The 13,409-nt window shown below is 42.3% G+C and overlaps 1 protein-coding gene across 4 annotated transcripts in view; it reads left to right on the forward strand.

Moving 5' to 3' along the window:
- Positions 1 to 2,975: 2,975 nt before the first annotated feature.
- Positions 2,976 to 13,409, forward strand: part of clstn1 (calsyntenin 1) — a 36,727-nt gene continuing 26,293 nt past the window's right edge. For 3 of the 4 annotated variants that reach the window (XM_084918383.1, XM_084918385.1, XM_084918386.1), the window contains exon 1: positions 2,976 to 3,268. In XM_084918383.1, the coding sequence (XP_084774509.1) occupies positions 3,187 to 3,268 (82 nt within the window). In that variant the 5' untranslated portion in view covers positions 2,976 to 3,186. The remainder of the gene's footprint in view (positions 3,269 to 13,409) is intronic. The other variant, XM_084918384.1, reaches the window with a different exon arrangement.

Here is a 13,409-nt window from a genome sequence, read left to right on the forward strand (position 1 = left end):
GGGCTGGAGCACATTCCAGCTCTCATAGGGTAAAAGTCAGGGTACACAAAGAGACAGACAACCATTCACACCTACGGCTACTTTAAAATCACCAATTAACCCGACATGCATATCTTTAGACTGTGGTGGTGATGGGTGGGGGGTGGGTCAGTCTGCATGCAGGCAAATTTGCCCAACACACCCCTGCTGCCCCATAATATACTTCATCACAATCATCTCTCGTGACTTCTCTGTTGACTTACACTGATTTCTTGCAAATAATCCGAAGTCACTGTTGAGCCATAGCTTGACTCACCTTCATTGTTTAGAAATAACAAAGGACAGATATCCTGAAACCTGTAAAATGCAAACTGAAAGTTTTTTCCCCAAAAAACTGCTTGGACTAAGCAAAAAATATGTTACCTACCAATGTGTGGATATTAGTGAGGCTGACAGGTACAGTGAGAAAGCTCTGCTTATGGAGCCAAACCACTGCTCCAAATGAGACAGACTACTAAGTTACTCTTAATAAGAATGCATTCATAGCAGACATTAAACTATCAGCAGTTGTGAAAACCCCTGAAGAGCACAGTGTTTCTCTCACAGTGGGTAAAATGCTCCTGAGGAAGTTGCACCTACCTGAGCTTTTGTTGTTGTCTCACACCTATTCACTAAGCCCTCCTATTGACTGTCATTGTATCCTAAAGAAATGATAATGGCCACTCTGTCTTTCTTCCAGAGTGGCGGGGATCTGTGAGAGAAGCCTTGTGTGCGTGCATGTGTGTGCGTGTGTGTGTGTGGTGCTGGGTGTCCACTTTCTCTCGTTCACTTCATGTGTTGCCAAACTGGAAACAAACAGGCATTGTGCTTCAGTTCTGCGGCGGTGGCCCTGATGTTCCTGTTTATGGACCCATCACTTAATTGTGGCCTCACACAACTATGCCCATTATCTGCTGTTTCCCTGTGAATACTGTAGCCAGTGCGGCTTTGCTGAGGTCTAATGGTGGGCCTCTATCCTTCCAACATCTATATGATTTGTTTGGGACAGTTTTTGAAGTAAAAATCAACAGATATGTAACAAGATTCCTTGCTTCACAGCGAGAGTTTGCATCATGGGCTGCTGACCTTTTCTTTTTGATTTCCCAAGTAAAATAATTGAAGCTACATGTGTCTGAATTTGCACGAGCTGCAGCCATAGCAAAGTTCTCAGTGTGATGCAAATTTAGTGATGCAGACGCATCTGAAGTAATTCTTTGATTGCTTCGCATCCTCCTCTCCTTAGGGGTGCTATCTATATCTGAGGGTGTTGATTAGATAGCAGTCTCCACCCACATTTGCAATTCAAGGAATTGCTATTGTCACATTGCTATGCGCACCGCCGTGTGGTTGTTCCGCAGGGTGAAGACTGTAGTTAACTCATAAATGATCAATATGCCATACAAGCCTCTTTCACAGAGAGTGAGCTTTCTGAATGTCCCTCTGTGGAATAGAGACGGGGTGAAATGCATGGATGTACTTTTGATTTACAATTCCCATCTTGCCTGTCAGGACTAAAGGATTAAAAACAGCTTTTTAAGCTTCGCACATAAACAGTTTCACACATTTTGTCACATTCTGGTACAGACGTTTTGTTGAAATATCAATTTTTACCACGTCTGGATTATCCATCCAGGGCCTTAACGCATCGGGCACTTATGTGTTTAATCTACTCTCTGCCAGCAATGTTCTTTGTCCTGTCCAGTGGAATCCTTTGAGATAACTGAGGGAACTGAGATCTGCAGCTAGTGATGACAGCCTGCGTGACCATGGGTCAAACACAAATTTGCAAGTAAACTGGAAATTTGTCAAGTTGCCCTTTGTTGGCCCCTGTGTTTCATGTGTTAAGTACTCATACTCACTCATACTCACTTCAAATCAGCCATGCACTTTAAATCATGGCGACCACTTAGAGCCTGCTATCCCCACAGATCCCCACATAGCACCGGAAAGCATCTGACCCTGGACCTCAGTCTTAGTTTAGCCGCCCGTGCTAAACTAGCTGCACGCTCCCACAATAACAGTATTGACGTCACTGACCATCATTGGACACGTGCTGCCTTCAGGTTCTCATTTTAAGCTCAGAGTTTGGATATTTGGAGAGCTGACATAGAATGGATAAGATAAGATAAGATAAGATAAGATAAGATAAGATAAGATAAGATAAGATAAGATAACCTTTATTAGTCCCACACGTGGGAAAGAGATGGAAAGAAGAGACAAAATAAATAAACAGATAAATAAAACAGATAAAATGCAACCCAGTAGGCTTCATTAAACATCTAACAGTAATCATTTGATTCTAGTGCATGTGAGTTATGGTTATTTAAGCAACTGGATGTTTTCTGATACTTAAATATGAATGCATTTAAAACGTACGATGTGCCATGCATTCCGGTGCTTCTCATACATGAATGTGTTTACCTGCTATGGGGACTGATAAACTAATATTTCCTTTCCCTACACACAGCTTTACATTTGATTGGCACCCAGAACACTCGATTCAATATTTAAACTAAACTTTAAGTAATCTTCCCTGTAACAAGGCAGCATTTATTTTACTTCAGGTTTGGTACTTCTCCCCCAAATTTAAAAATTAGACAGATGCTGTGACAGATGCGGTTTTCCTAATAGATAATATTGAGTTTTGCTCTCATACGATAAAGTTAATTAAATACCGTTTTATTTAGGCTGTCCTTCTTCGTTTAATATCGGGAATCCCAGCTTCCTTGATACATTTGATACATACGAGTCTGTTTTGATACATTTAACATTACATTAGGTGAAACAATCTCAATACACGCCTCCTTTTTGTATTTACACAGTGACTAGGTGGTTGCTTAATACACAAACGGTGTCATCGGGCGCACACCCTTGAGTAAGGTTTAGGACTGTGTGTATTTTGGTACATCCGGACAGGTCTGGGAATTTTTTTCCGACAGTCCCTGAACGCCTCGAGCTGCAAAACTGCGAGAGAAGCGGTGATTGAAGAGGATAGCAGAGCGGCGGTGGCGACGACGACGGCCATCTTAGAGCTACCGTGGTAACCGACACACTCATCTCCTGGATTTAATTTTTCATGTGAGACAAACACTCCGCCTGACTGACGAAGGGAAGAGGAAGAAGAAGACGGCTGTTTTTAACTTCGCCGCGGTTGAACTCGAAGTCGGGATGCGGTTCCGAGGGAACAAGCAATTTGCATCCGCAGTCGGACTGGTCCTCGGACTATTATGTGCGGTGGAGGCAGCTAAAGGTAACTAAGCTGGGATTTAGATCCCGTTGTGTCTCGTGAGTGTCAGAGGCAGACAGTCTTTTATTTCATTTTATTGTTTGTTTGCGACTGTCTGAAGCCACTTAGTCGCTCCAGGACGCTGAAGGTTACAAAGAGAGCGGTTAGCAGACAGGGGCTGTGCGGTCCTGAGGGGGGGATGCGTGTCCAGTGACCTGCTCCGGGATTGCCAGCCCCGGAGCCGCAGCGGATGGATGTGGCGAAGTATCCCGCCGGTGGACAAGTGCATCCCGCGATGCTTTGTCCAGTGCAGCCTGAAGCAGAGGGAAATTAGCCATTATGGTCCAACTGCACTTATTCCCTGTCCTGCGTAACATTGCCTCCTTAGTGCAAGAAGTGTGCCGCTTTATGAGATAATATCGAGGCTGTGAATGACCCCCTTCTGTCATCCGCATCGATTCTATTTTTGGCATCTAGTCACTTCTTTATACTCCTTTTTTATCTTTGTGTTTTGTATTATTAGGATTAAAAATCCGCTTCACCCGCTGCATGCTTTGTAATATTGCCCGTGGCTGGCACTCCCTGTACTAATCTTGTTTTTAAATACGTTTGAGTACATCTGGATTAGGGCTAGTGGTGATATGTTTCTTTACCCCCAACCCACCCATTTTTTTTGTGTGTGTGTCTGTTTTATGTCCATGCTGTTAAAACCACGCAGGTTTATTTTTCCATTAGTGGGTTTAATACTTGGGGTTTGGCAACGTTGTGTTCGCACCAGGATCGAGTGGCTTGGTTGGCTGCGCATTGCAGATCCTCTTCACCCTGTCCCTGTTTCGTCGGTAGATTTAAAAAATTTATGTGGTGTGATCACGGGCTTAAAGTGGGGGGAAACACACACACGCTCAGTAGGTCTGGGCCTACTTTTGTGCAGAAACTATGCAAGACCCGAAAGTGCATCTGCCCTCTTCTTGTGCAACGTCACCGGTGGGCATTTGCTGCAGGGCGGTCCACCTCTCCTGCTCTACAGTGGCTCCAATCTGACCACCGTCGATGCGTGATTTACACACCGTGTTTCATCGTTAAACTCCCAATCGGCGCACTCCCTAGCGTGAGCTTCCTGTTTCAGGGTGTGTAGAGGCAGGTGCGACTTAATCACCGGCCATATCGGCATGCCCAGGCAGGGCTACAGAAGCCAGGGTGTGCTTTTGTCTTTGACAGTTATTGTGATGAGAATACAGGCGGTGAAATAGACACAGATTTTTAAAAATGTCTGCACAAATAAAGGGTGGGGTGGGGGGATTATTCTAGTCGTAATTCCCTTGTTTCCAGGTTAAGCAGCTGGGAATGCACCGCTTGTACAGCAGTAACTTCATTTCTTTTTCCATCCATCAAAAGAAAGAAAAGGCCTGTAGCACCTAGGCCTGGATAGTGTGGCTGCCTTTTAATGATCTACTAAAGAGTGTGTGTGCGTGCGTGCATGCATGCGTGCAAAGTGCACCTGCTGCCTTTCCTGTGCTTATCAGCGGACAATACCTGTGAACTGGGCATCTTGATGTTGGCTTATCTTTTATTAACCAAAGATTACTTGCTTGTTTGTTTGCACTCTTCCCTACAGCTTTGTTTTCATTGCTTTTTTTTCTTCTCATTACCAGCCATCTCACAGCACATGAAGAAACCAGACAGTCCTTGGGTAGTGGTTCGTGTTCCCTTCTCTCAGTGTTAGCAAATATTAGCACTATGGAAACTGATTGAGATGAAAAGCTTGGCACAAACAGGTGATTTGGCAAACTCTGACCCACAACTCAGACCGATAACACGGCCGTAAGACGTTAAGGATGTGTTGAAATGCTATATTTTTGGCTCCACCTATGATCATATGATCCATCAGATTGCCGGGGAGGAAATTCTGGTGTGTGTACCACTAAAGTCAAGAGCCAAACAGACACATCACTTGTTTTTCCGAGGTCTCACCCGTGTAATTTATTTAGTTTTCTGTATACTGTGAGCAGCGGCTGTGTGTCTCCCATGCTCCAGAGTCAAAACATTAGGTCTGCTGGGATGCATGAGTTTGTTCTGTGCACACAGGGTCAGACAAAAGAGAGGCCGGCTTGTTGGGAAGTTCCTTCATTCATCATTGAATTAAGCAATTGTAGTTGAACAAATCGGATGCCCTGCTTTGTGGGGTGCAGAGTTAACATATGCGTCCTTCTCACATTGCTGGGGCTTTTTCAAGTCAGAGATCCCCCCCCCGCTGCCCAAAAAAGCTTTCCAGCCCTGCATTAGCTGCAGAAGCCCATCAACAATCAATAGTTACAGTTAAAACGATGTAAATAAACTATTTATTTAAAAAGCTCAGCTCTGAGGTGACTTATGGCAACCTCATTAAAACATTCTTCAATGGTGTAATTAGCTCAATTAATTAGTTATTACGTCAACATTTTGCTCAAATTACTAATAATTTCATTTGTAATCTAATCACTTATCTCATGCTTTTTCATGGTTAAACAAAAGCTTCATTGCAAAGATGCTGCACTGATTGAAACTGCTTGCCAGGCTTATAAAAAGGCCCCTCATTCCAGGGATCAGAGCATCCCAGACACCAAGTGATGGATGATTGCCATTTGTGACTTTGCTGACCTTGAAGGAAATATATACTCTTACATTTTCTACATGCTGCTGACTGTCTCAATGGAGCCCATTTCAAGCCTTCAAACTAGCAGCGATCCGCCTGACGTATGTTATCTTGCCATGTTATGGCAAGCAGAAACTATGTGGATGCACACAGCTGACAATGACTGCATTGTTTGCCTCTTCCATGCAGCTCGAGAACCACTGTGGCGTGCTGCTATTCAGAGTCAGTCCAGAGACTTGTGTTTTTCCTTAGAAAGTATGCCAGTAAGTATGGGGTTGGGACAAAATATTGATAAAGTCATATCTCGCTGTTTGCTCTCGAGATGCAATTATCGGGTGAAAATGTCGATCTTTTAATAAAACGTGCAGCAGCGGCTCTAAACAGTTTCCCCTGATAGTTTGTCTTAGTAGAGTCACCGCTTTATGACTCCTCCTCGTGGTGCTTATCAAATGATTGATGGTAAACTGAACCGAGGCTGCAGTGAAAAAGAAATTTAAGGGGGAAAAAAGACAAATCGCACATTTAATTTCACACATTCTTGAATGCGAATTATAATAATAATAATAATAATAATTATAATAAATAATAAATATGCACAGACCACGGTGCAGTGAGTTAATGCATCACTCTTGCTTTTTGCTTTGTTTTTTGTCTTTAATTATGCAAATATTGTGATGTATTGTAGGCAGTTGTGTCTCAGAGTCGCTCATTGAGGCGTCATCATGGTCTCAGCATACAGTGATATTAGTTAGATGGCATGGCAGCAGCTTAAGATCCAAAAGTGTGATGTAGCGCTGAAATTAAAACTGAGCTCTCACTTAATTAGCTGATACGTGTGTTGCATAAAAGATGGATTGCTTTAACATTATTTTAAGTTGTTGAAGAAGGAAGCATCTAGAAAGAACTCGCGGGAGGGGGGAACACACGTAGCTTTCCTGAAACATGATAACAATATGAAACACATATCCCTTCTTTTTTTCTTTAAACTGTTTGAATAACAAAAATACAAACCTGATTGTGACTGGCTCTGTCATTTATTCTTAATTTCCCATTCACCCATTAATCCTTTCATCAGAAAAGCATGTTTGAACTCGGTGTGAACAGCTTCACAGGGCTACAGGAAGGTGGATGCTTTCAGTGCAATTACTGCCTTGTTTTCAGAAACTTTGCGCGCTTAGTGTTTCTTTGTTATACTGGTGCACCACTTGCTGCGAAAATGTTTTGGGTGCATGCCATGAAAAACTGATTACATATTTAGATTGTGTAAAGGTAGTTTTAAATACATCATGCCCACCACACATTGGAAGTTATCTGCTTATCGAGTTCAGGTATTTAGGTAAAGGTAGCCATGTTTGCAAGGATTAAAAGCCTGAATGATTAAAATGCTTCATGCAAACCCACCAATTAGAAGATCCTGCCTTTGTTGAAGCTAGTGGTAGAGACGGAGCGAAACAAAACTGGTCTGTATCTGACAAACCTTTTACTGGAAATCAGAGCCATTACTACTTCTACTATTTCTGGAAAGTTAGACAATTGTGTGCATGCGAAAATTCCTTTTTTCCCCTTGTTTTGTTTTTTGTTCAAATGGTTCATGTGTATGTGTATGCTCTTCATCGGCTAGCCTCATGTAGGATCTGTGTAAAGAGTGAAGCGCTAATATGAATTTTAATCAGATTGAAGAAATTTTGCACATTTAACACGGCTAGTGGGCAAGAGGTTGGGTACACCCTGGTTAGCAGTTTGTGGCATTCCTACAGCCAATTTAGAATCAGCATTTAAAGTAACAAACATGTCTTTGGACTGTGGGAGGAAACCAGAGGATATATCTTGGATATAAATGGGTACAATGTGACGATCCTGGGAAAAAAAAGAAGAAAGAAAACGGTACTTTGTTCTTCTTGGCACAGAATTTAAGGGTCACACATTTTATTGTGAATGGCTACAGGGTGACGGATGGTGCTTATCATAATTAAACCTAGTCATCTGGGTCATGGCCTACACCAGATTTCATTAAAAATGTATTCACTGAGATCAACGAACATCATGTCCAAGCTGGATTTAATATTGAATGTTTCTTCTGTGGAGACTCACAAGAAGCATTACAAAAAAGTTGCCCTCTTTTGGCCTGAATAACAGTTTGCTTGCCCTGAAGAGAAGCTCCAGTCACACTCGTTACCTCTTAACATTTTTCAGTATTTATTCAGAGATTTCTCGGAGGAACAAGGGGCTTTTATTGGCTAGATGTTGGGGGGGGGGGGTCGGGATCTCGACTGATCACGTCACAGTGCGCTCACTGTTCATGGAGTTGCGCCTCAAGCCCCTGAAGAATGTGTGTATGAGTTAATCCCCCGAGAGTGCTAAGCATTTCCATTTGGTAGTTTGCCACTTAGGCCACGACAATACTGGACTCAATTTGTGTCTGTGATGACTTTGCTCTCATTGGTGCCTTCAGGAGCTGAAAGGAGTCAGTGAACTGTCAAGAATGGGTCATTCAGTTGTGAATATTAAGCTGGCCAGAATACTGGGAAGTTGTGACCACCAAGAAAGGAGTCTGGAGTCAAGTCAGCCTGTGGTTGTTAACTTTTGCGTGAGATATAAAAATAACAATGTGAGAAAGTGCTTTTTCATTAATTTTCCCCCTTAAATCTGCCTTAAATCTTTTTTTCTTTTTTTTTCATATCTGTTTCTGCATTTGAAACTAACACTGCAATAAACTATCCAGGTCTGCAGAGAATGTAATAAAAATATTCCCTTTCCTCATAAAAATGTCAAAAGTGAAACTGAATGCATAGAATGCCTTAAAGTAATAGCCAGTGATGATTATCCTATTGTGTTATTTCTATAAAAGTGTAATAAAAACCAGAGCGAACAGGGTTTAACTGAGTTCAGCAGCTTATCTGGCTGTTACTTCCTACCATTGCTGCCGGGCGAAGATATTAACCCGCTCAGCTATTCACATTTAGGCATGTTCTCATTAAGATTTGGTTTCCCTGAGAAGCAGGTAACCAGAGAGCACATCACCTGCCGCAGGTCGGCTACACCCGAGCATCTGGTTAGTTTCGTCTGTTTTTCTCTTGTGTTTTCACTCTCACTGGCCTCTTTTGTGCAGCTCGCACAGACAGGTGATTGAGTTGCGTTCAAGGCCCCGCAGCTCCCCACCCCCGCTTCAGAGGACCGCCGTGTCGTCCGGGGTGTGTTCACTCTGTTGGGCGGTTGTGACTGCACGGAGGACAAACAAATGTTGTTGCCTGGCAGGGAAACTGAGAGGCTCTCCTGTGTGAGCCGAGTGTTTAAGGAGTGAAGGGGGCCTGAAGTCTGGGCCGCGTTTAAGGGTTTTCGGGGTTCTGTGAACAGTCCACAGTCTGTGATGGAAGTAGCTTACGTCAACAAGCTCCAGAGCTTTTAAGGCGAGGCAAACAGAGAAGTGTGCCTGCTTTTTCACGCCGTGAGCAGATTATTCTTTGATTATTTCTGGTCCACAAAAATGGACTAAATAATTGAAGTCATTCCTTGGCTCACATTTGCAAGCATCACATACCTTAAGCTGTTTGGCCACAGCTTCTGTTTGACTGTGCTGCCTTAAATCCCTGAAGTTGTCATCTAATTTGCAACGAAGGCACACCTGTCTATAGGCAAACTTTTCTTCTGGCTAGCACAAAATTATTGAATAATTTTACATAGTTAAAATGCATATGCTGGGGCATTCAGCATATTCTTCTGTTAGAATAATGTTTATTTAAAGCAGTTCAGAAGTTTCTAGACTCCCCATGAAAAACCCATAAGGTCTGACTATCGCCTCAGTGCACACACTCCCTCCTTCTTTTCTCAGTGCAGCTACTCCTGCAGCTAATGGGACAAATGTGATCAACCTGGCAACAACAGGCTTTATTTAGTCTCAGACAACACACTCTCTGCACGCGCTGCTTGTAGACCATTCAGCCACTTGTATTCCCTTGATTGGCCAATTTTTCTACTAAGTTTATTATATTTCTCAGTCTGGTTAATCAATCAGTGGAATGAGGCTGATTATTCACTACATTTGGTAGTGTGTGTGTGTGTGTGTGTGCGTGTGTGTAGTATATCATAAATAAAATTTCCATATACTTGGATGTACATGATAGGCATGAATGAATGCTCGAATTGTTGCTGCACAAAGGGTAAGTGTTGCTCTGGTGTGACCAGCCATAGCTCTGCATTTGCATGTAATCAAACAAGATTTCAAGACTTGCAGGCTGCCGGCCTGTCAAATATAAAATCGACGAAGCAGACCTCCACTGAATGTCACAGGCCTCACGTGTGACTGCAGCATCATCATTACACAACAGGTCCTCGGAGGTTCCCAGGCATTACGAGGCTTGATCTGATAATTACAGACTGATCATCTGATGCTATCATGCAGCTACAATCTGGACAGCTGTGGCATTTTTCTCTGGTTCTTCTAGAGTAAGGACGAGTGAGCTATGTTCTCATTGTGTTTGGTTTAATCTGTACTGTTAGGGAGGATTATACAATGAAGTGAAAACTTTTGGCGAGTGGTTTGAGATTAAGATTAAGATTTTTATCCTTGTGTTTCCCTTAGGGGAAATATGTTGTGGGCTCAGAGTTGCTGCCACAGAGTGTTGGTGTTGGGGAGGAGGATTCACAGTCCTGGCATAGATGGAGAATGAGTGTAAAGGCTGCCTATTGAATCTCAGGATTACCAGCACCTATTGTGACTCTAACGTTCTCGCAGGAAGTATTTCATCACGGTTAATAGGCCAAACTGTATAGGTTAGGCTTCTATAAAAGAGCAAGGCAACTATAGTCGGGACTTTGTCTTTGTGTCCAAGTGAATGGACAGCATGTAACGCAGTGCAACTCCACCACAGATTTGAGGTTTTCTGTTGTTTGCTTTATTTCTTTTGAGCAGATTTGATCTCTTTCTAGCTGCAGCACTTGCCGATCGTGATTTAGTATATATGAAAATTGAAACTTAATATGCTGAAAAGGAAAACACATGACAAGGAAAACACAAATCTTCATTCCAAGTCCTCAAATGCCCCTCTGCTTCATGAGAGCTCAGTGCAGGTGGCAGAGACACAGAGCTGATTAGTCGAAGGCATGCCACAGCACAGCTTGGCGCACACAGTCAAATCGAGTACTTGATCCTGGTCCATCTGTGTCATCAGTTAGCTGTGTTTCAACTTTGCTCTCCAAAATGTTCTCGATCTCTGCAGTTCTTCCTGTCATTTGAGCATCTTTTATGCTCACAGCTTAACCCTGTCTCATGGTGGCGCACGCTGAAAACCATGTCCGTCCGTTATATCAGCACCGGTGTGGCAGTATTGTCTGAGTGGCGACACTTATCGTTCAGGAGAATACTGTGGCAGCTACCTGCGCTTTAATGGCGGACATAAATAGAACTGACGGTGTGATAACGATGTGGCGTTACGCAAAGTGGCCAACGTGGAGGGCATACTGGTGCCATTCTATGCTTTCAGCGTCCACTAGGGTCTGCTTTGGTTCCTATGATGTAAATTTCAGCATCAAACGGTGAGAATCTGGAGGGACCAGTGAACAGATAATTTACATTACAATAAACCAATTATGCTTGTGCCCAAGCAGCAGACTTCAAAGAAGTGTAGGAATGACTACCCGGCTGTCGGGTCTCCATGTGTACTTGTCCATATCCACAACAGGGTATAATCTAGGCTTTAGTCTTGTCGTGGTATCATGGTCACCTCTGTACAAATAGTATATTGGTTTACAAATCATCTAAGAATTGAAAGATGCTGGTTTCAATCCTGGGAAGAGACGCAAGTCCCTTTGGAATTGCATCAAGAAGGGCATCTGGCTTAAAAATCTGCCAAATCAAACATGTGACTCTACCTGTTGTGGTGCCCCCCCTCACCCTTGTGAATAAGGGAGCCCGATGAAAGTAGCTCCATGCCGACCTCTACATGTACACGATCAGAATTTGGCAGGAATTTGTTTTCTCCAGGTTTCTTTGATGTGTTTATATCTCGCTCGTTGCACGACCTTGTCATTGAATGAAATGGACGCATCCAATTATAGGATTAAATGACATTGGCCTTATTTGCTGTGTAACAGGATTGCATGGCGCTGTGTGGTTGCCGGCCTGGAAGTGCATCCAGTGGCCCACCATCTGTGCACATTTAGTAATAATATCTCGATATGTGTGTTTGTCTACAGCTTCTGACACATTCATCCCTCAGAGGCTTCTTGTACATTTTCATTTTTCCTGTGTCTATCTTTCTGTGTTTTGTGAACTTATTTGTATTCATGGTTATTGGCAGGGGGATAATGCTGCCTGAAAAGACTTTATTACACCGCAAAAGGCCAAGATTGGTTTCAAATGTCTGTGTATTTATGGCCCAGCTCTGCATATAATATTTATACTGAGTACAAAGACTTGCTTGTGTTAAAAATAGGATGGTGAATAACTAGTCCATTTTTCTCTTAATCTTTAAATATATGCATGTGTGTGCAGTGGTTAAAAATGGCTTTCCTTTTCTGTTCACCTTTTACCTGATAAGTCTGCACCACAGAATTTAAATGACACATTAAATGTGGTTAATGATACACCATCCCTACTGTTTATTTCTCTAGGCATCTTAAAAATGAGTGTTTCTCTTTTCAGTCTGTCGCAGTGATAATTGGGGCAGATACTTTTTTTTTTTTTTTTTTTTTTTTTTTTAAAGAGCTTTATTTTGCATCCCGTTAAAAATGGATTTAACGTGAAACTACTTTGTTCCTTGTTGCTGTGACCTCTTTTGAGCCTTTTAACTCAGAGAGCATCTTGGCAGCTCCTGCGGGCAGTTATTTTATGACCAGGACGTAAAAACTTCATGTATAGAATCACCAGCCAGTAAATGCTTGAAGTTTGTTGACTTTGCTTAAAATTATGGGAAGGTTTTTGGGGGGTTTTTCAGTTTGATAGTGTGACATTACAGGTTTATGTACGGCTAAAATCAGAGTGCCGGCACAATCGAGATTTCTGGTGTGTTCCACTGGAGCACTTCAAGAAAAATCACATCATAATTCACGTATACTTGGTTGCATTTATATGACACTATTGAGTAGATGTATCACTACACAGTTAAAACTCTGGTGGACCTCCTCTTTGCACTTGCGGCAGTGCAGCAAAACAATTGTAAATGTAATATAAAATTACTGAGGGGCTCTTTGGGAGAGAGGTGCAGCATATCCACTACTTTTGGTATCATAGAATATATTTATGATTACGGTTCTTTAAGTGCTTTTTCTTTCTCTGTCTCCAATTTCGGCCTCCAGTTTTCTTTTCTGCTCTTTCACATGTGAAAAACTATTCTGATTCATTTTCAGTGATTTTGATGATCAAATAAAAATTCAGTTTAACAAATTTTAGGATTAGCTGCTTATCATTTTTAACATGGTCATTTTTGGCATTAAAAAATACAATTAAGATTAGTTGGTGGTTAATATAACTAGTGTAAAGAAATCAGATTTATTTTATTTGTTTTTTGCTAACACAAGACACAGTAAGGCCAGTTT

The sequence above is a fragment of the Perissodus microlepis genome, chromosome 20 (assembly GCF_051167445.1).
Source record: "Perissodus microlepis isolate ML-2025 ecotype Zambia chromosome 20, ASM5116744v1, whole genome shotgun sequence".
NCBI lineage: Eukaryota > Metazoa > Chordata > Actinopteri > Cichliformes > Cichlidae > Perissodus > Perissodus microlepis.